At 35.1% G+C, this 22,128-nt stretch overlaps 1 protein-coding gene across 1 annotated transcript in view; it reads left to right on the forward strand.

Moving 5' to 3' along the window:
* Positions 1–3,098: 3,098 nt before the first annotated feature.
* The window catches only part of LOC127880882 (nucleolar complex protein 2 homolog), a 192,257-nt gene continuing 173,227 nt past the window's right edge, over positions 3,099–22,128 (forward strand). The window contains exons 1-9 of the mRNA XM_052428359.1: positions 3,099–3,167; positions 5,044–5,259; positions 8,402–8,520; positions 9,392–9,951; positions 10,912–11,025; positions 12,489–12,600; positions 14,041–14,213; positions 16,584–16,694; positions 18,009–18,122. Of these exons, the coding sequence (XP_052284319.1) occupies positions 3,127–3,167; positions 5,044–5,259; positions 8,402–8,520; positions 9,392–9,951; positions 10,912–11,025; positions 12,489–12,600; positions 14,041–14,213; positions 16,584–16,694; positions 18,009–18,122 (1,560 nt within the window). The 5' untranslated portion in view covers positions 3,099–3,126. The remainder of the gene's footprint in view (positions 3,168–5,043; positions 5,260–8,401; positions 8,521–9,391; positions 9,952–10,911; positions 11,026–12,488; positions 12,601–14,040; positions 14,214–16,583; positions 16,695–18,008; positions 18,123–22,128) is intronic.

A 22,128-nucleotide genomic window follows, 5' to 3' on the forward strand; every position in this document is an offset into this window, starting at 1 on the left:
GAATCGAACAGTGCCATGTGCAAAACGTTCACAATTATAATATAACTTGAAAGAGCTGAATATAAAGCCGTCTAGAGCATCGAATATAATATCGCGGTTTCGCATAAGCGTAGTTCTATATTGCGAGATCGCGAGATTTAATTTGAACTCTCGACTTTCTGTCTGTTGCATGAGCCAAAACAGGCCATTTTTGTCAACGATATGTAGCATACAGCATGATGCGTAAAATCAGATGCAGGTTTGGAAAACAAATATATATGAGCCGCGCTCTGTGAAAAGGGGGTTTCATGCATGTTCGTAAAGCGTCGTCCCAGATTAGCCTGTGCAGTCCGAACAGGCCAATTAGGGACGACACTTTCCGCTTTTATGATTTACTAAAAGTCTCTTCTTATCAAAAATCCACTTTAGGCGGAGAGGGTCGTCCCTGATTAGCCTGTACGGACGACACTTTGCGCACAAGCATTAAACCACTTTTTAACAGAGCACGGCTCATATCTGCGTTTTTTTTTATTTACTTCCATTTACGATAAAGCATTCTAAACTTTACCTGCTGATGTAATTGCTTAGCGTATAGACGAATATATCCGTGAATAAGTTGAGCCTTGTTCTGAGAAAACTGGACATAGTGCATGTGCGTAAAGTGTCATCCCAGATTGGCCTGTGAAGTCCACACAGGCTAATCAGGGACGACACTTACCGCTTAAAATTGATTTTCGGTAAGGTGGGACTTCCTCGAAACTAAAAATACCATAAAAGCGGAAAGTGTCGTCCCTGATAAGCCTGTACGGACTGCACATGCTAATCTGGGACGACACTTTGCGCACAAGCATTAAACCACTTTTTAACAGAGCACGGCTCATATCTGCGTTTTTTTTTATTTACTTCCATTTTCGATAAAGCATTGTAAACTTTACCTGCTGGTGTAATTACTTAGCGTATAGACGAATATATCCGTGAATAAGTTGAGCCTTGTTCTGAGAAAACTGGGCATAATGCATGTGCGTAAAGTGTCATCCCAGATTGGCCTGTGAAGTCCACACAGGCTAATCAGGGACGACACTTTGCGCTTAAAATTGATTTTCGGTAAGGTGGTACTTCCTTGAAACTAAAAAAAACATAAAAGCGGAAACTGTCGTCCCTGATAAGCCTGTACGGAGTGCACATGCTAATCTGGGACGACACTTTACGCATATGCATTGAACCCCTTTTCAACAGAGCACGGCTCATATCTTCGATTTTTTTTTTTTACTTCCATTTACGATAAAGCATTGTAAACTTTACCTGCTGGTGTAATTACTTAGCGTATAGACGAATATATCCGTGAATAAGTTGAACCTTGTTCTGAGAAAACTGGGCATAATGCATGTGCGTAAAGTGTCATCCCAGATTAGCCTGTGCAGTCCGCACAGGCTAATCAGGGACGACACTTTCCGCTTAAACTTGATTTTCGGTAAAGAGAGAATTCCTTGAAACTAAAAATACCATAAAAGCGGAAAGTGTCGTCCCTGATAAGCATGTGCGGACTGCACAAGCTAATCTTGGAGGCACTTTACGAACATGCATTAAGCCCAGTTTTCTCAGAACGCGACTCAGTTATATCTGATAAATAAGACATTACTAGAAACAGTAGTTTCACGCTCCACGCACGATTATGTGTGTGTTCGCTTATTTCACTGAAAACTTTGTACTTGTATAAGAAATGCAGTTGTTTTTGTTCTTGTCCAATGGAGTTTATCATGCTCATTGAAAATATACATTCCTGTACGCTTGTACAGATTTTGTTGCGTGTTTTAATTTTAAACCTCAAATAGACAAGCACGGAACACGAAAACACGATGCGAGAGCACGGGATAACGATGTATTACTTTCATAAAACAAATGGAACTTAAGGCGTGTCAAACGTTGCAAAAGTCAAGCTTTGCATATTTACGTGATATATTTGTGTATATAAGTTCTATATTTCCATGCTCGTGTGGTATAGTTGTATATATTTGTTGTACATGTATAAAGTTATATACATATAATTATAAAAGCTAAAATCCTATTATTATATGGCAAAATAAATATGTGTTGTATAAATTTCATATTTATATTTCATATTTTCATATATCTTTTCAAAAAGTTAATGTATCTGTGCAATATCTTCTTATATGTATATATGATCAAATTGTGATGTTTGTGTTGTATAATTTTCAAAAAAAATGAATGTGTGTGATTTACACGTTCATATTTAGGTGCATTTTGTCTATGTATTTGTTGTAAAATGGTCATAGATTTTATCGAAATCGCCCTCCAGAAACCCTGTAATCTGAGGACGCTTGCATTTGAGTGATTAATGTTTTCTAAAAATGTGAGAGAAGGTGTTTTTTTTGAAGATTGTCCATCTTTAAAGTGATGTAAGGCTTGAAAGGTTTGATATTTATTAAAGGAACGCAAATGTTTCTAAAGTTGGCAGATTTATAATGGGACCCTACGGGATTCGGAATTAGTGTTACCTTACCTACCGGGTATATGACCATGTTTAGCATACATAAATTAAAATAACAAACTCATACATGAAGTTATGCAATACACTTTTTTTCATACATATTTTACAATACACATGTATGGCTTTATATAACATATCTACACAAGTATAACACATAAACATGAAAATATAGGACATGTATACACAAAGATATCACATACATGTGCAAACATTAAATTTTGCAACGCTTTACACGCCATAAAATATATCTGTTTTAATTTTTGATTAACGGTTTTATAAATACGAACGCACACATACACTAATGATTCACTTGAAAAATAATTCAACACGGCAATAGTGCATATGGGCCGCGTTCTGTGAAAAAGGGGTTTAATGCATGTGCACAAAGTGTCGTTCCAGATTAGCATGCGCAGTCCGCACAGTTTAATCAGTGACAACACTTTCCGATTTTATGATTTGTCGTTTAATGAAAGTTTAGCAAAAATCTAGTTCAGGCGGATGTTTGATTTGCGTGTGACAGTTAAATAAAATTCCGTTTTGGTTTCAAACGAGAGGTAAAGCAGTTTTACACGAATTCAAATTTTGTTGTATATTAGTGACTGTTAGCCTCCTGTAACCGTCTTCTGCACTGAACCATCATGGCTGCGTCCGTAAAAAAAAGCATGTCAAGTAAAAAAAGGTACGTTAAATGGTAAATGCCATCAAAAGTATTGTATTTCATCCTATAAAAATATTTGTTTATTGTCAGAAATAAGTTGTTCATGATCTATTAATTAATATTAATATGTATCACTTGAATGCAAGGATCCTCATAGTTTATTGGTATTTCGGACATTTTGTTTTCGGACATTAAAGAACTTTTGTAATAAGTTTTAAAGTACAGGGCATCAAATAGATTTAAGAAAAAATTATAATTAAAATCATAATCTGTAATAGCGATTGAATTTACATGCCTTATTAATTTACATCATGTAAAATATTTAATTATTTTAAAAAATGTATGAGCTCAGTTGCGCAATATTGATTTTTTTTTATATTTCTTACATTTTAACATAAAGGGGAGGTGTGTATGCTAAGGTATTTTATGTACTTTAATTGTGTTCTGAGGCTTCATTTTTTCCTTCACTTGAGTTATAAATTGTCCCTTCAGTCAGCCTGATGAAAACATTGAGATTATTGCTTCAAAAATGGTTGACTTTACAAAACATAATTGTACAACAACGAATTTCAGTGTGACCAGATTTTTCAGATTCAATACTGCCAGGTGTTATAATACAAAATGTAGCACTTTTGACTTATCTAGAGCACTGGGTATTGCAAGCTATTGTGTGACCCAGTCCTTTTGGATTGGTTTTGACTAAAATTGAGAAAATAGTGTTGTTGTTGTTGTTTTGCTTACAAACGATTCAAAATTGAGAAAGTGTTTTGATTATTATTTTTATGAAGTTTCAACTTTTATAGAGCCAGATGTGAACTAAATATGGAGACTTATGAAAAAAAATGTTGTTTTGTTGGTTGTTACTTTTTTCATTGACAATGGGGCCAAATAAAGGCCCAGAATTTGAAAAAAAACTGCATAATGTTCATTTTTACACTATCTAGGCCGAATATAAATCTGGGTCTTATTTGTTATAAACACTCTAGAGGCCACATTAATTACTTAATCTTGATGAAACCTGTTAAGAATGTTTAAAATGTTAATTTTTACAACATCTAGGCCAGACAGGCTTATCATTGACAACACTTTCTGCATAAACTGAATTTTTGCAAAGATGAAACAAAAACATTCCAAAACAGCAACACACTTTAAGCAACAGTGTTTTTATGGCAATTTTCGGCCGATATTCAGCCCCATTCCCCTAATAAAAGAGTATATACTTTTCCCCAATTTTATAGAAAAAATCCCCTCTAGAAGTTAAAAAAAAAATTGATGAATATATCTCAAATTAATTTCATAAACAACTAACAAAGTATATAACAAATTAATATGATTTGATTTTGAATTATTATAAAGAGTTATATTAAATTAGTTTTTCCCACATCATGCAGTGGACTTTTCATATGAATTGCATGCAGTGGACTTTTCATATGAATTGCATTTTTCCCAAAATGGCCAGGAAAAGACCTGATGTATGTATCTATATTGTGTCAATATTTGTTGATAAAAACATTCCAATTTGCTCATTTTGATAGATTAAAAATGCTCTAATTTGCCATTTTATCGATTACAAAATCCCAACTAGACTCAAAATGGCTAGGAAAACTGAGACTGTGCATGAAGGCTGAATTGTCTGAAACTAATGTTGAAAAAATCTTTGATATATATTTAAGAAAAAGGACAAAGAAATTCAGCTGTGAATATTACATTCATACATACATGTGTATTCATATAATAAATATTATAACATATAAATGAGTAAATTTTTTATTTTCCTCTTTTCCTAAAAATTGACGTGTTTTTCCCCTTTGGACTGGCCCCACCACCATTTCCCTATTTGTGAAAAAAAACACTGAGCAACTTCATAAAGCCAAGAGCATGATTCATTTGTTTTTAGGAAACTTGGAGACTTGAGTGTGGATGAGTTTATGGCTGGAGACCTGGACACAAGCGGGACGGAGTCAGACCACTCTGCAACAAAGTCTAAGAAGAAGAAGACCCCAAGTAAAAAACAGATCCCAAGTAAACAAAAGACCCCAAGTAAAAAACAGACCCCAAGTAAACAACAGAGCTCTAGTAAACAACAATCAAAGATGAAGCAAAACACTAACAGGTATTGGACAAGCAAGATGCATTTGTCTTGCATTTGCAATTTGTTTTTGCAAAGTGTTGTTTTGATAAGATAAAACTGAATACCTGGTACTCATGTCTCATATCATATCATTAGAGCAAAATTAATGCATGCTTGAAGCTGGAGTGATTAATATTGAGTTTGGCTTATAATTATGTTGAGAAGTGTGTGGTACCTTCTGAGAAAATTAAAACTTCACTAACCCTTAAAAAATTGGCTGTGCTGCAAACTTGAGCTGTAAGACAAGTAAGATCAGGGTGTTTTTACCTTATATAACAAACGCCGATTATTGGCGTTTTTCCCCAGCAATCTAGGCTGGTTTTTCCCCTTTCTGGATCGAAAGATTCCCCCAGCAGAAGCTTTTTCCCCCTCCATAAAACAGTTGCAAACAATTGAACTTAAAAACAAATTCGCTCAAAATCATACAAAACACTGTTGGGTACCCTTCTAATTATGGTTTCCATCCTGTACATGCCGTAATAAGATACTTGTCAATACTTAACAGGGCCCAAATTTTTCCGCATTTTATCGGAACGCAAAAGGTGATTTTTGCTGTAACGCCGGCTATATGTGTACTACTTCATTCGTATCTGCGTTTCATACTGGCTCTTTGCTTTGTGCGTGAACTATAAGGTTGAATAAGACGACGTAGAATCATTTAAATGTTCGCATCCGCTTTTGCTTTCTGAACTGTCAAAATGCGCCTCCAAAAAAATAAAACCCTGTCAAGATCAAATAACTTTGAAGGCTGCATTTGGAATTGCCGAAAGTAATAACCATGTAGCATCATCCAAGTTTTTAGTTATAACAGTTTCTTTTAGAAATTCAAATGTTTATGCATCATTAAAAATTTGTTGATGTTTCAAAGGTTTTTTATTACTAATTTAAAAACCAAAAAAGCTGATTGTTTTTGGAAAAAGCTCATTGTTTCAGCACATGTGCACTTTACAAACGCACTGGTTAAAAATGAACAATTATCACTGATTGAGATACAGCTTGATTGCATTATTATATACTCGTCAGGTCTTTTATTTAGCCCACCCCATCAATTGCTGTTAATATCCTGTGATTAAGGGTATCACGTTTACAGATTTTTCTAAATGTTTAAACGAAATGAAATAAACGAAATTACCGTTTAAACGGTATCCCTATGTCCGTTTAAAAAGCACCAGTACCATCGCATTTCCAAACCGAAAATAATAATTTTTTCCTGAAGTAATATTCAGTGCATATCCCATTCGCGTATCACCACAATTAGTCATGTGTATTCGTCATTCGATAATTTTTTTTAAAGAATGTCGAAAATAATGTAAAATCGATGAAAAATACTGTATCCGAAAACAACACTCCGAAAAAAATGTACGTATTTTGCACATGAAATAAAATGTGCATATAGTTTGACCGCAGAAAATGAAAAACCAGTTAACTAGCAAAAACGTAATCAATATATAATTTGGTTAAAGTATTGCTTTTCAACATGCTACTGCAGTGTTTTACTTTGCTAATCAATCACTTAAAATATTTCAAGATGGCAGCATATGCACTGTTTCTTGCCATGTTGTACGATTTTTGGAAAGTAGCGAAGATTTTCCGTTAGTTTCCGTTCATGTCTGTGCCATCCTCTAACCATTCAGAAATAAATTACTGCCGAATTGGGTAGCCCGGATTTACCGCAAGTACCCGGATTTCGCAGTTCGTCGTCGCTATACTTCGTACGGCTAGTCGGCTACGTTATTTGCACCGCAATATTTATTATTGTCCCCTACCGGTTTCACCGGAGGGGACTTATGGTTTGCGCTCTGGGTGTCTGTCTGTCTGTCAGTCAGTCTGTCTGTCCATCACACTTTTCTGGATCCTGCGATAACTTTAAAAGTTCTTAATATTTTTGCATGAAACTCGCAACATGGATAGATGGCAATATGGACATAATGCACGTCATTTCATTTTGTTCCTATGTCAAAAATTGTTGTTGCTATGGCAACCCAAAAAAAAATAATCTGAAAATGGTGGAATTTCTGACAATGGTGGAGCCGGTAGGGGACCATATTGCTTGACAATAGCCTTGTATTGATATTGACTATCGTTTAAACGTTTATTGTTTTGGTAAACGTTTATGAGCAAAATGCGAAACGTGACCGTTTTAACGTGATAGCCTTACCTGTGATTGATAAGTACACATGTTAAATATTAAAAGTGTATTTAAAACGTTTGAACATTCACTTTATTTAATATTTAATTATCAGGGCCAGACCAGTTATTGACAGAGGAGGACATGGAAACATTAGTGGAAATGTTTAAAGGGAAGAAAAACAGGGAAATGCCACTGTTAAATTGTCTAATGAAATGTTAATTATAACCAGAAACATTGATCTATGAAAAAAATAACAGTCTTTTTTTAACCCATTTAACAGTAAAAGTAAGACTCTTAACATTTACCCCCATTAAGAAAAAAACTCGCATAATTTTTCCCCCAAAGTGGAAAACCACGCGTAAATTTTCCCCCATGTTAGGTCTTAAAGCCCCACCCCCCACAACCCCAAAAAACCCTAAAGATCTGTGTTTACACATGAACAAATCTTGCTTTGCCGTTTATAGTTAATATGGTTCTGTAGAAACATAAAATATATTTGTATTGTGTTAATGAATGTGTTTTTTTTCCATTTTAATTTCAGCCGTAATAAAAGTTATCAGAAATATTATGTATACAAATGATACAATCTATTGTTTTTATGTTCATGTACTAAATGTGTGTTCAATTATTTTTTTTAATAGGTAAGAAGCAATTATCCTATGCTTGTTCCCAAAAATTGTTTTCACTCTACAAGATCATGTAATTGAGCCTCATTCTGGGAAAACTGGGCTTAATGCATGTGTGTAAAGTGTCTGTCGTCCCTGATAAGCCTGTGCAGTTTTCACAAGCTAATCAGGGAAGGCACATTCAACCTACACTGGATTTTTGTTTCAAAGAGACCTCCTTTAAGCCAATAAACTCCAAAACAGTGGAAAAATGTCGTCCCTGATTAGCCTGAGCAGACTGCGCAAAATATGTACTCTGGGATGGCACTTTACGCGCATGCATTAAGCCCAGTTTTTCCAGAGTGCAACTCCATTAATGTCTTTTCAGTGGCAAGAAGTCCCAAGGGGTAGTATCAAAACATCAGGCTTCACTAGACAGACTCGCAAAGCAGGATCCTGAATTTTATGAGTTCCTTAAAGATGAAGATGAATCTCTACTTAAATTTGGTCAGTACCATTAACATATGACTCTTTGTTTTAATTGGCTCTTCTTTCAGGCTTTTATGTTATCCCACCCTCAGCAAGGCTTAGGGATATAGATAGTGTAGGCGTCATTTGGTTTTTTGCCTGTGTGCTTCTGTCTATGACACACTTCTGGGCGCAACTCCATTGACATTTTTCATGAGATGTTCTCAATTTTTATTGACCACTACTCATTAATACAACAGTATTTAAAGCTTATTTTGATGTGTACTATTAAAGGATATTTCTATGCGTGTATAAACAATATCTTTTAAATCTTTATTGAGAAGGTATGAGAACAATTTGTCCGTTCTGTGAACAAGTCCCTTTAATTGGACAAATATATGTCTTGTCAATCCTTTCCCACTCAGAAGCAAAGTGAAAAATGGCTATGAGCAAACAGCATAAAACAAGAGCAGCTAGCGAGTAACTCGCAGTCTGTTCAGGTTTTATGCTGTTTGCTGCTCATCAGTATTTAAGGGTCTGAACTGAAGCCTTTAAAACTTGAATACAGTCAGAAAGGTCTTTAATTAAATTTAAATGTCTATGGGACAACAAATGTATGATACATGTATCTAAGGGGTTCAGGGTTAACATATTTGCTCATTGCTGTCGGTGATTGTAAGAGTCTATGTAAGGAAGTTGGAGATCAAATCTGCAATGACAAACGAAAGGAATCAACATGTGAAAACATGAACCTGTTTAATAGACATGTTTGGAATTACTGAAGATAACAACTGTTATTTTGAATTAAGTGTCATTAGTGATAAAAAAAGTCAAACTTCAACTACACATTATATGTGAAAAACTGAAATAATATATATGTTTTAAAAACATGTTTTTGGTCGCTTTGCAGGGGAATTATCAGGATCAGATGTTTCTGACAGCAGTGATGACGATGACTCGACAAGCAAATCTGATAACGCTGATGAAGAGAAACCTGATGATGATGATGACAATGAAGATGAGGATGAAGATATCAGTGACTTTGAGTCTTCATCAGAGGATGAGATCTCTCAAGATAAGATCATGAAATTCCTGGAGAAGAAGAATAAGGAGGAAATTGCAAAGAAGAAAGCTGAGTTAGAGGAATTTGATAAAGCCAAAGCTAAGGCTGCTGAGAAGAACAAGAAGGTCGTTGATTCTGATAAGAAAAATGTGGTAGAAAAAAATAAGGGAAATAAGAAGACAGCAGAGAAGAAAACTGACCACAATGCGGAGGCAAAAGATATTGTTGAGAAAATAAATAGTGTAGATGATAGTGATGATGATGATAATGAAAATGATGATCACCAGGAAGAGGAAAATGAGGAGGATGCCGGAGAGCAAGAGGAAGAAAATGAGGATGATTTTGATATGGATGAATCAGATTCGGATGAGGATGGAATATTACATCAACCTGATATGGAACTGGAGGTAGCATTGTGTTAAGCATGGCTTTTTTACATGAGCCTCGCTCTGGAAAAATGGGGCTTAATGCATGTGCTTAAAGTTTTATCCCAGATTAGCCTGTGCAGGCTGCACAGGCTAATCATGAATGACACTCTCTGTCTTAACTGGATATTTTGCTTAGATGAGACTTCCTTTAAACAAGAATTACTGTAAAAAGTGGAAAGTGTAGTCCCTGATTTGCCAGTGCGTGCTGCACAGGCTTATTAGGGACAACACTTGACCCACATGCATGAAGCCCCATTTTTTTAGAATGCGGCTCAAATGTAACCTTTAGCTTTATCAATCTTAATTAGGTTAAAAAATTAATATCTTTTGAGTTTAAATCATATAAGACAAGTCTTCTGAATTTCTCTTGTATTTCAGCTTAATGTGAATTTGAACATTGTTCCTTGCAATAATATGCACACAAGAAAATTTGATTGCAAACTCTTGGAGGCTTGTTCAGGAAGTTGGTATTATGTCCCACTAATCTATATCCTATTTTTCTGTTGCTAGAAAGCTAGACCCTACATAAGGAATTAACTTAGTCTGTAAAGAAATTACTGAAATTGTGTGGTTGTTAAATATTTTTGGGATAGTTACATTATTTTGTGGCAATAAAGTTTATTAATTTAAAAAAATTGAATATTAATACAACTTAAAAGAAGAGAAATGTACAATATGAGCCTTGTTCTGAGAAAACTGGGCATAATGCATGTGCGTAAAGTGTCATCCCTGCAGTCCGCACAGTCTAATCAGGGACAACACTTTCCGTCTAAACTTGATTTTCAGTAAAGAGGGACTTCCTTGAAACTAAAAATACTAGTAAAGCGGAAAGTGTCGTCCCTGATTAACCTGTGCAAATTGCACAGGCTAATCTTGGACGACACTTTACGCGCATGCATTAAGCCCAGTTTTCTTAGAACGCGACTCATATGTTATTAGGAGATGAGTAACAGTGATGATGATGATGACGATGATGATGGACAGCCTAAGAAGAAAGGTGGACGGATTTCAGTGACAGTGAAAATGGTGAAAAACTGGACTCGGAGATTCAAGGTAAGATTGTTTTGTTAAGTTATGTTCAAACCTATTCATTTTAGCTTGATTGCATCTGCCTCAGGCTTATTTTGAAAAGTTCTTGAGTCCGTTTCCTGGGAAGAACAAATACTTGGTGTCTCTGCTTTGTTTGCTTCTCGACAATTCCTTTTTGTTAAGTTGCTGGCTTTATTTGCATATACAAATAAGCATCGTTTTCATCAAAGTTGAAGATTTGATTATTTTTATTGAAGGGCAGGCTGCAGTGGGAAATAATAATATGCCCAGTTGTTAAAACAACTCCTTTCATTTATTCCTTCACTTACTTAAAAAGTTTATTTTTTAGATATGGTAAATTGAAAGTAAACTTTAAAAAAAAAAAATTAGTTTAGATTTTATAGATTTTTAGGAGATTGTGGATTTGTTTTATTTATTTTTTATAGTAAACTTGTGTGCAATTTAAATAGGAATAATGAAACTTAAGAATCATTATCATGAGAGAAGTTCTTGTTACTGTCAACTACTATTATAAGTAACATGACCTACTGTCCCTCAACAGTGTAATACAGGATCTGTGAATCAATTTTTGGCGAGAGCGTATGAATTTACTACCCTGTATCACAGCCTCTGGGGTCATAAAGAAGCCATGACCAATACATCTTTCCAAGTACCATTTTTAGCCAGCATCAACGTAATAACCATAGAAAAGTTTTCTCTACTGTATTAAATGACATTGAATATTTACATTTGTGAAGTCATTTAAATTTACAAACGTGATAAAAAATTATACTTATCTAATATGGTAAAATACATACAGCATGTGACCTGGCTTATCTTATCAAGTCATTATAAATCAAGTACTTTATACAAGGTATGATAATATATGCAGTTTTCTCCAGAAAAATTTGAGCAGTCAGTTGTATTTTCAAAGTAGCCAGCTACTAAGCAATAAAATGCGTGTATTTGCTACATTTCAATTGATATTTTAGGGAAAGTAGCCGGCATCTAGATTACACTAAACATATGAGTCACAATCTAGGAAAACAGGGTTTAATGCATGACAGTAATGTGTCATCCCAGATAACCCTTTTTGCCTTGATTTCCGTTTCAAAGAGACCTCCTAAACAAAGAATTCCAAAAAAGCGGAAAATGTCTTCCCTGAATAGCTTGTGCAGACTGCACGAGCTCATCTGTGATAACCTGATGCACATGCATTAAGCCCATTTCTCCCAGAATGCGACTCATTTAAATAAAGCTTAGGTCTGCCAATGCCTCGTAAGAAATGCATTTGAGATTTCAACTTGTTAATCTGAATACAGAATAGGGAAAGAAATGTTTCCCATTCTGAAATCACATACATTGTTAATGTTGTGTATTGCTGTAATGTGTGTTATGATACACCTTAAAATATTTCTAATTGCTGTTTTTTGTCTTACTATATAGCAACTTAATGTTGTTAACTGCTGTTGTTTGTGTTACAATAGACCACCCCTTCTCCGACCCTGATTAAAGAGGCAGTGGGTGCCTTCAAGGCTGCTGTGTTACACACATCTGGGGAGACTGTGTCCACGAAATACAAGGTGGAGGGAGCAAAAGGTGCAAACAATTATTTATTTATTTTGATATTGCACACTTTTTTTTTAAAAACTATTCTGTTCGGGGGCATATACACTGTCCCTGTCTGTCTGTCTGTCCATCTGTCAGAAATTCAAATTCTGGAGTTGTTTACCTAAACGCTTTCAGATATTTACCTTTTTTGTGGGCTTCTACCATCATGACTTACAAATCAAGTTCGATTTTTTTTCTATTCTTAATTTTACCAAGTTACAGGCCTTGGGCTTAACAATTTTGTCTAAAATATCTTATGTTCTGCTTTAAAGCCTAGCAGGGTGCATTGTTTTTCACAAACACAGTTGGTGGTATAAAATATGGGATATAATCTTATCCACTGTAATCTTCTATATTAGTTGTCTATTTAGATTCAGTTTAAGTTTTGGAGCTATGATTATAATTTTAGTACAAATTTGCTTGTATTCCGTTTATATAGGATCTGGCACGAGTTGTCATATCATACCATATTGAATTAAACGAGGTCAGGAATTTTGTTAGTATGCGAGCCTTTTGCGAACTGACTAAAGAATTTCCTGGACGAGTTTCAGATCTTTTTTATCACATGCTTTTAAATGAGGAAATTAAGTAAATATTTACGCAAACATAATGATAAATCCCAAATGTTGTTTACATTTCGTGACATCATTTGACGTTGCAAAGTCATTTCAGCAAAATAACAAAATGAGATGGTTCAATCAAATGAAAATAAGCCAGTGAAAATGCTTCAAAAGTATATTACACATGTGTAAGATAAAATATTCATAATGGTTATATTACATGGGAAACAGGGTATGGTGTGTGATAAATATAAATCTCTGTTCATTAACCCTTTCAGAGCTGGAACCGAAATTTGAAGGCCTTTGCAAACAGTTTAGATCCAGATGAGACGCCACAGAACGTGGCGTCTCATCAGGATCCAAACTGTTTGCTATTCTGATAGTATTCTTTGAAAAAAAATAGAAGAAAATGCTAATTTTAGAAATTCAGCAGACAACATTTTAGCAGACAACAAATTTCCCAGCATGCAAAGGGTTAAGTAGAGCTTCTGGGACAAAGGGGCTAAATGTGTGTGCATAAAGTGTTGTACATAAGCCTGTGCAGTCCACAAAAAAAAGGCTAATCTGGGACTACAATTTCCACAAAAACTGGATTTAGGGTTAGAAGAGACTTCCTTTGAAGGAAAAATTCATAAAAGCAAAAAGTGTCGTCCCTGATTAGCCTGTGTGGAATGCACATGCTTATCTAGGACAACACTTTACACAATAATTAAACCCCGTTCACGCAGAGCACGGCTAATTTTTTTTTAAATCTTCTGTTTTGCCTATATTAATTATTTGTTTAATTAAAACCATTGTTTATAGAACGATAAGCAAAGATAAAAAGAAGTTTAAATCCTGAAAAACTTTATTCTGTTTGTTGTGTCAGTGTACAACGCGGTGGTGCGTATGTGTCTGGTGGAGGTCCCTGGGGCCCTTCAAAAGATTCTCAACCTGCCTGCGCGCACCGACCTCCAGAAGCCTGTGCTGCCTACCAGCAAGGACCAGAAGTGGAAGGTGGTGCGCTCTGATGTGAAGTCCTACCTGACTGATGTATTGCAGGTGAGATGCATGATCATATTTTAAGATTGACAATTATATTTTATGGCATGCAATAATGTTTTTTGACGCACAACAATGTTTTATGACAGAAGCTTATATTAAATGACACATGATTATATGTTTTGATGCAAAACTATACTTTATGACGCACAATTACATTTTGTGACACATGAAAAAGAGATGATAGACAAATGATTAAGAGATAGTAGACACAAGATTAAGAGAAATTGGATGTATGTATTAAAGATATGATTAAGAGATGTTAGACAAATGGTTAATAGATAGTAGACACAAGATTAAGAGATATTGGATGTATATATTCAAGATATGATTAAGAGATGTTAGACAAATGATTAAGAGACAGTAGACACAAGATTAAGAGATATTGGATGTATATATTAAAGATATGATTAAGAGATGTTAAACAAATGATTGAGAGATAGTAGACACAAGATTAAGAGATATTGGATGTATATATTAAAGATATGATTAAGAGATGTTAGACAAATGATTAAGAGATGGTAGACACATGATGAAGAGATATCGGATGTATATATTAAGATATGATTAAGAGATAATAAACAAATGATTAAGAGATGTTAGATAAAAGATTAAGAGATATTGGATGTATATATTAAAGATATGATTAAGAGATGAAATACAAATGATTAAGAGATAGTAGACACAAGATTAAGAGATATTGTATGTATATATTAAAGATATGATTCAGAGATGTTAGACAAATGATTAAGAGATAGTAGACACATGATAAAGAGATATTGGATGTATATATTAAAGATATGATTAAGAGATGTTAGACAAATGATTAAGAGATAGTAGACACAAGATTAAGAGATATTGGATGTATATATTAAAGATATGATTAAGAGATGTTAGACAAATGATAAGGAGATGTTAGATAAAAGATTAAGAGATAGAAGACACATGATTAAGAGATACTAGACATAAGATTAAGAGATAGTTTCACTACAGTACAAGTTCAAGTCAATGTTACTGACGAAAAGAATAATACCTAATCGGGTAACAGCTCAATAACTATTATACCCCCTAAAATTCTGAACATGCCTTGTTACTGGATTCCTGTGGTAACCCAGAATTTGAATTGAGTTCTTATCATTATTTTGGTTGGCTCACATGCATGTCTAACTCAATTAACCATAACTATCACTTCAAGTATATAAATGTAATTGCTCAGAGAAAACAGGGTTTATTTTATGTGCATAAAGATTCCTCACTGATTAGCCTGTGCAATAAGGGACAGCACTTTCCGCGTGTATGGTATTTTTTATTGAAAGGAAGTCTCTTGGTAGCCAAAATTTAGCTAAGGCAGAAAGTGTAGAGCCTGAAGCCTGATAAGCCTGTGTAAACTGAACAGGCTAATCTGGTTTGACACTTTACACACACGCTCATATTGATTTTGAATTGTTGCATTAAATATTTGATTGTATGTTCTAGTTTGTATTTCTGATGCATGGAGCCCCTTTTTCCAAGAGAGAGGCTGGTTTGGTGATGTTTTTTGGTATGGCCGATCTCATATGAGTCGTGTTCTGAGAAAGTGGGTTTTATGATTGTGTGTAAAGTGTTGTCCCAAATTAGCCTGTGCAGTCCGCACAGGCTAATCAAGGGCGACACTTTCCGCCTAAACTGGATTTTTGCTAAGCTAAGTAAAGACTTCATTTTAACAAAACATGACATAAAAGTGGAAAGTGTCATCCCTGATTAGCCTGTGCAGATTGCACAGGCTAATCTGGGACGACACTTTACGCACATGCATTATGCCCAGTTTTCTCAGAACACAACTCATATTAACCCTTTCGCACTTAGAAACGTACTTGGACGCATTTGTCATAGAAAGCTACGTTTAATTAAATACCTTTCTTACTAAATTGAAGTGTTAAATGCTTCATTTCCAACCTTTAGATACTGATGAGCAGAAAACAGCATAAAACCTGAACAGACTGCGAGTTACTTGCAGGCTGTTCTGGTTTTATGCTGGTTGCAAAAGCCATTTTCACTTTGATTCTTATGGGGGAAAGGGTTAATTTCTAATTTTTTGTAAGACTGTTTGTTGAATTTATTTTGTATGTTCTATTTCAGCTACTGACTGGCCTGCATTGTATTTTGTATGTTCTATTTCAGCTATTTACTGGCCTGGATTGCATTTATTATGTTCTATTTCAGCTACTGACTGGCCTGGATTGTATTTTGTATGTTCTATTTCAGCTACTGACCGGCCAGGATTGTATTTTGTATGTTTTATTTCAGCAACTGACCGGCCTGGATTGTATTTTGTATGTTCTATTTCAGCAACTGACCGGCCAAGATTGTATTTTGTATGTTCTTTTTCAGCTACTGACCGGTCTGTCCCAGAGCGGCATGATAGACGTCCTTCTGAAGCACATCCACAAGCTGGTTGTCTTCTACGCTTGCTACCCGAAAGTGGCGAAAATCATGTTGAAGGTTGAAACTCATTTAAATTCCCTTAAACTAGATATACCCGGTAAATGTCTTTTTACAGTCAGTAGCTTGTTTCTACTTGTTGTCTTCTACGCTTTCTACCCAAAAGTGGTTAAAATCATGTTGAAGGTTGAAACTCATTTAAATTCCCTAAAACTAGATATACCCGGTAAATGTCTTATTTACAGTCAATAGCTCGTTTCTACTTGTCGTCTTCTACGCTTGCTACCCAAAAGTAGCGAAAATCTGTTGAGGGTTAAAACTCGTTTTAATTCCCTTAAACTAGATATACACTGTAAATTTCTTATTTACAGTCAATAGTTTGTTTCTACTTGTTATCTTTTACGCTTGCTACTCCAAAGTGGTGAAAATCATGTTGAAGGTTGGAACGCGTTTGATACTAGCTGAAACTGGAAATGATTAAGAAAAAGTACACTTTTGATGATGATAAAAATTGCTGCTCATAAGTATTTAAGGGTTGAAAATGAAGCCTTAAAAACTTGAATCTGGTAAGAATGGTCTTTAGTTCTATTTTATTTGCTAAGGGACTACAAAGGGGTCAAAGTACGTATCTGAATGGTAAAGGGATAAAGTTTGTTGAAATTATGTGTAAATGGCTTATTTTCTCTTAAAAGCTCGTTTCAGTAGTCTTACATTAGTTTGTGCAAGCAGTACCCCTTTAACAGCATCAACAATTCAGCAAATATCTTTCCACAAATATCTTGTGCACCCTCAAGATTTATTTGAACTGTTTCTATGATAAATTCAGGTTTAAATTTTATGAGAAGCATTGTGATTACAATAAGAGACCATGCAAAATGATCATGTCAATAATATTTATTTCATGCCGTTGTTCATCATACCGAACAGGTGTGTTTTCCTTGGGGTATTCTGGTTTCCCCTCACAGCACAATACCACTCCAAAATACAAATTAAGCATTGGTCTGAGAAAACCTAGTAAAATGCATGTGCATAAAGTAATGTCCCAGATTGGCGTGTTCAGTCATCCTTTATGCAATTTTTTTTATAAGGAAGTCTCCACATGACAAAATACAGTATTGGCAGAAAGTGTCGTCCCTGATTAGCCTGTGCATGTTGCAGGGATGACACTTTACACACGTGCATTAAACACAGATTTCTCAAAGCAAGACTCAATTATTCTCGAAAAAAATACATCATTATACAGACAATATTTCGCAATTTACAGTCTTTGATTCAAAATGTGTGATTGTTGCTAAAACACACCCAGGTGTGTACAATAATTTCTCAAACAATGCAGCCTCATTATAAAGCACACACATGTATTTGTATTTACAGAAAGTGATCCACCAATGGAGCGCGGGTGAAGAGACATCGCGGGTGCTGGCATTCCTGTGCGTGAATCGAATCATTCGGATCAACCCCGAGGCCATGCTGGAAAACTGTGTCAAGGTGATTGAATGATTATTTTTTATCTCCGCCACGGGCGGATGTATATAGAATTGGGCTTGGCTGTCCGTCTGTCGGTCCATAAAAATGTCCGTCCATCATCTGTCACAATCTTTTTAGAGATATATCTCGAAAACTATATAAAATATCAACTTGAAACTTCATAGATGTATAGATATCAATAAGGAGAAGTTTCATGCACAAGAACCATAACCTTATACTTTTTTTAGTAAGAGTAATTGCCCTTTGTTGTGTTTTTATGATGAATATTTTTCAGGGCTCAATCTCAGATACCATGCAAGATTTCAACATGAAACTTCTTGGGTATATTGATATTAATGATGTTAAGTGCCATGCTCAAGAACCATAACCCTTCACTTTAAGTAAGAGTAATTTCCCTTTGTTGTTTTTGTATGATGGAACTTTTCAGAGTTATATCTCAGATATGATGCAATGTTTCAACATGTAACTTGATGGGTGTGTAGAAATCAATGGAAAGAAATGTCATTCACAAGAGCCACAACCCAGTTCTTAACTTAAGAGTTATTGCACCTTGTTGTTAGCTCACCTGATTGCTCAGGTGAGCTTTTCTGACGGGTCTTTGTCCGTCGTACGTCTATCCATCCGTTAACATTTGCTTGTAAACACTCTAGAAGCCCCATTTCTTGTTCCATCTTCATGAAACTTGGTCAGAAGCTTTGCCCCAATAAAATCTCGGCCTAGTTTTAAACTGGGTTGTGCCGGGTCAAAAACTAGGTCACTAGGTTAAAAAAAAGAAAAACCTTGTAAACACTCAGTGATTTTTTTTGCCCAAAATTACCGCCGATATTCGGCTGCTTCCCAATTGCCAAAAAATGACGTTTTTTCCCAAAAATCTGACCAAAATTTCCCAAAAAATGACCAAATTTTCCCAATAAAGCCAATAAGATTACAATGTCATTTAGCGTTAATTTCGTAGAACGAGTGCCGATCGAGCTTGTCGAGTCTTCGCCGAATGACAACTGACTTACGAATGTTCGTGAATGTAGCAGAATACGACTTTACCTTGCTATCCACACATCTCTCTCTATATTGCGGAGGATACCGTCGATAGTCGATGTATCCCGATTGTTAACACCTGTTTTTACAAACGTCCAAGATGGCGGCAAGCAGACGAGAAGTTTGCGATGAGCAGCGAAAATGATAAATAACACTAAAATTAACAGCAGACATCACATGGTTATTAGGAGATAATTTAATATGTTTGTTAATTAACGCAAAATACTTCGTTTGAGATGAACAACAACAAATATTTATTAGAAATCTTCACAGTGAATGTGCGTCACAGAAATCTGTGTTGGGAAATTGGAGTAAGTTTACTCACAAAGTTAAAGCATTTAAGATGGGTATCGTTCGAAAATGGAAAGAGACAAACATGATTTGATTTATATGTTAGTTGATCTGTGTATAATCAGATCCATATGCATATTCTGCTTTATTATGTTTGTCACGCCGTATAGTTTGGTGAAATGGCATTGGACTGAGGATGTCAATTGTGCAAGATATTAAAAGGTAAACAAATGAAATGTATTATTTTAGCTCCATTTAATACAACATTAACACAGCAAGAACACTTAAGCAAGTTTGTTAACATTTGTTAATGTTTTCACCATATCATATTTTACTTAAAAAAAACATCCTGAATTAAATTCATACTCTTAAAGAGATTATGATTAAATCATAATGGTACATATATATTGAAGAATCTATAGATTATTGCAAGTTTAATATCCATGTGGAAGGATATTAACTAAACGTTGTAAGAAGACACAAAAGCAACACTTTATAATATAAAAATGCTGTCAAACATGAACTTAATAATTTTTATTCTGTTCTTATAATCATATTTATAATGTTTCCCAATTTCATGGTTTATCGCGCTATTTTTCCCAATTTCATGGTTTATCGCGCTAATTTTCCCAATCCAAATGCCACAGGCTGTAACAAAAAAAATCAAAAAAAATCACTGACGCTGTAGAAGTCACATTTTATGTTCAATCTTCATGTAACTTTGTCAAATGTTTGTCTTAATGATATCTTGATTGAGTTTAAAAGTGGTTCCGGTCTGTTGAAAAACATGGCCGCCAGTGGGCGGGGCAGTTTTCCTTATTTGGCTATAGAGAAACCTTGTTAACACTCTAGAAGTCACAATTTTTGCCCAATCATCATGAAAGGTGGTTAAAACATTGATTTAATTGATATCTTGGACGGGTTCGAAAATGGTCCAGATCGGTGAAAAGACATGGCCGCCAGTGGGCGGGGCATTTTTCTCTATATGTACATGTGTATATAGTGGCAGTTTTCCCATTTGGCTATAGAGAAACCTTGTAAACACTCTAGAAGTCACAATTTTTGTCCAATCATCATTAAAGTTGGTCAAAAACTTGGTTTTATTGATATCTCGGATGAGTTTGAAAATGGTCCAGATCGGTGAAAAAACATGGCCGCCAGTGGGCGGGGCATTTTTCTTTATATGTATATAGTGGCAGTTTTCCCTATTCGGCCATAGAGAAACCTTGTAAACGCTCTAGAAGTCACAATTTTTGCCCAATCATCATGAAAGTTGGTCAAAACATTGGTTTTATTGATATCTTGGACGAGTTGGACAATAGTTCGGATCGGTGAAAAAACATGGCCGCCAGTGAGCGGGGCATTTTTCTCTATATGTATATAGTGAAAACGTTAACACTCTAAAAGTTACATTTTTGGCAAATTTTTTCATGAAATTTGGTCAGAACATTTGTTTCTTTGATACAAGAGTTATTATACTGTTAATCAAGGGATTTGCACCGATCCATAAACAACATTTATTTTGCGGGGGATATCAGTTCAACGAATTTTCTTTATTTTCTTTGAACACTATTTAATCCCCAATATGCATTGCACATTTGTATCCAAACATTGTTGGGATACTAAGAAAATACAGTCACCGCTATAGAAATATAATAAAAAATATTAATAGTTATGAAGGTAAATGTGAATTAAAAAGAGACTCGACCAATTCCCATGAGCTGTATAAATGTTAAATACATTTGTTTTTTGTATCGAAAGTATTGTTATGTACATGCAAGGTCTTGCTAGAACATGTGTAAAGGTTTGTAGATACACATGCCACAATTTTTAGGTCCACTTGGGTGTAATATTTTAACAATATTACAAATCAGGGTGCAGAATCAACAGGGTTTTTCTGGGTTTTACACACGGGCTGGACAGAATGTATAGACATCGTTAAGAACTTTATTTTTGCAAATATCTCAAATTATTGAAATACATTTGCAAAAGTCCTTAATGCATACAAGACAGGTTTTCTTGCAGTTTAGGACATCTTAAGATTTATGAAAAATCCTTGAATACGTCTGAAGTCGGTCACAAAATTCCATGTTTTGTGAAGCATTAAGATGTACATACATGTACAGTCCAACCTGCCCGAGCGACCGCCTGTTAATAGCGACCAACAGTAAATAACGACCACACCGATTTCCTCCCGAACGATTTCACTATATATTGAACCTGCGAATAAAGCCCACCTGTGAACAAAGACCAACGACCACCCTTTTACATTCCGAAATCTCCATTTTGATAGCTTACAACGACCACTGCAATCATAAAAATCAACGATTTCGCAACTTTCAAAAAACAAAATGGCGGCCAGGACGCTGCGTAGTCACGTGATACACATCTTACCAGTGGACTCGTCGGTCGCTATGGAGATATTGGCAAGTGACAGTTTATTGCACTCGATAGCAGTTGTTTGTTTATTTAACATGCATTGCTAATTGGTAGTCGCCTGCTTCTTTTATGCATTTGACAGTTTGTCAAAAGTGTAAAAATTTGCCTTTGTATTTAAGTGACTCGCGATTAATGTACTAATTGCCGAAAATATCAAAGACAAATTTGGGGCTTTCATAAACTCATTAAGGAAATTAACGGTTTCATATCATTAACGATGCCTATTAAAGACAAACATTTT

This window comes from Dreissena polymorpha, chromosome 5, assembly GCF_020536995.1.
Source record: "Dreissena polymorpha isolate Duluth1 chromosome 5, UMN_Dpol_1.0, whole genome shotgun sequence".
NCBI lineage: Eukaryota > Metazoa > Mollusca > Bivalvia > Myida > Dreissenidae > Dreissena > Dreissena polymorpha.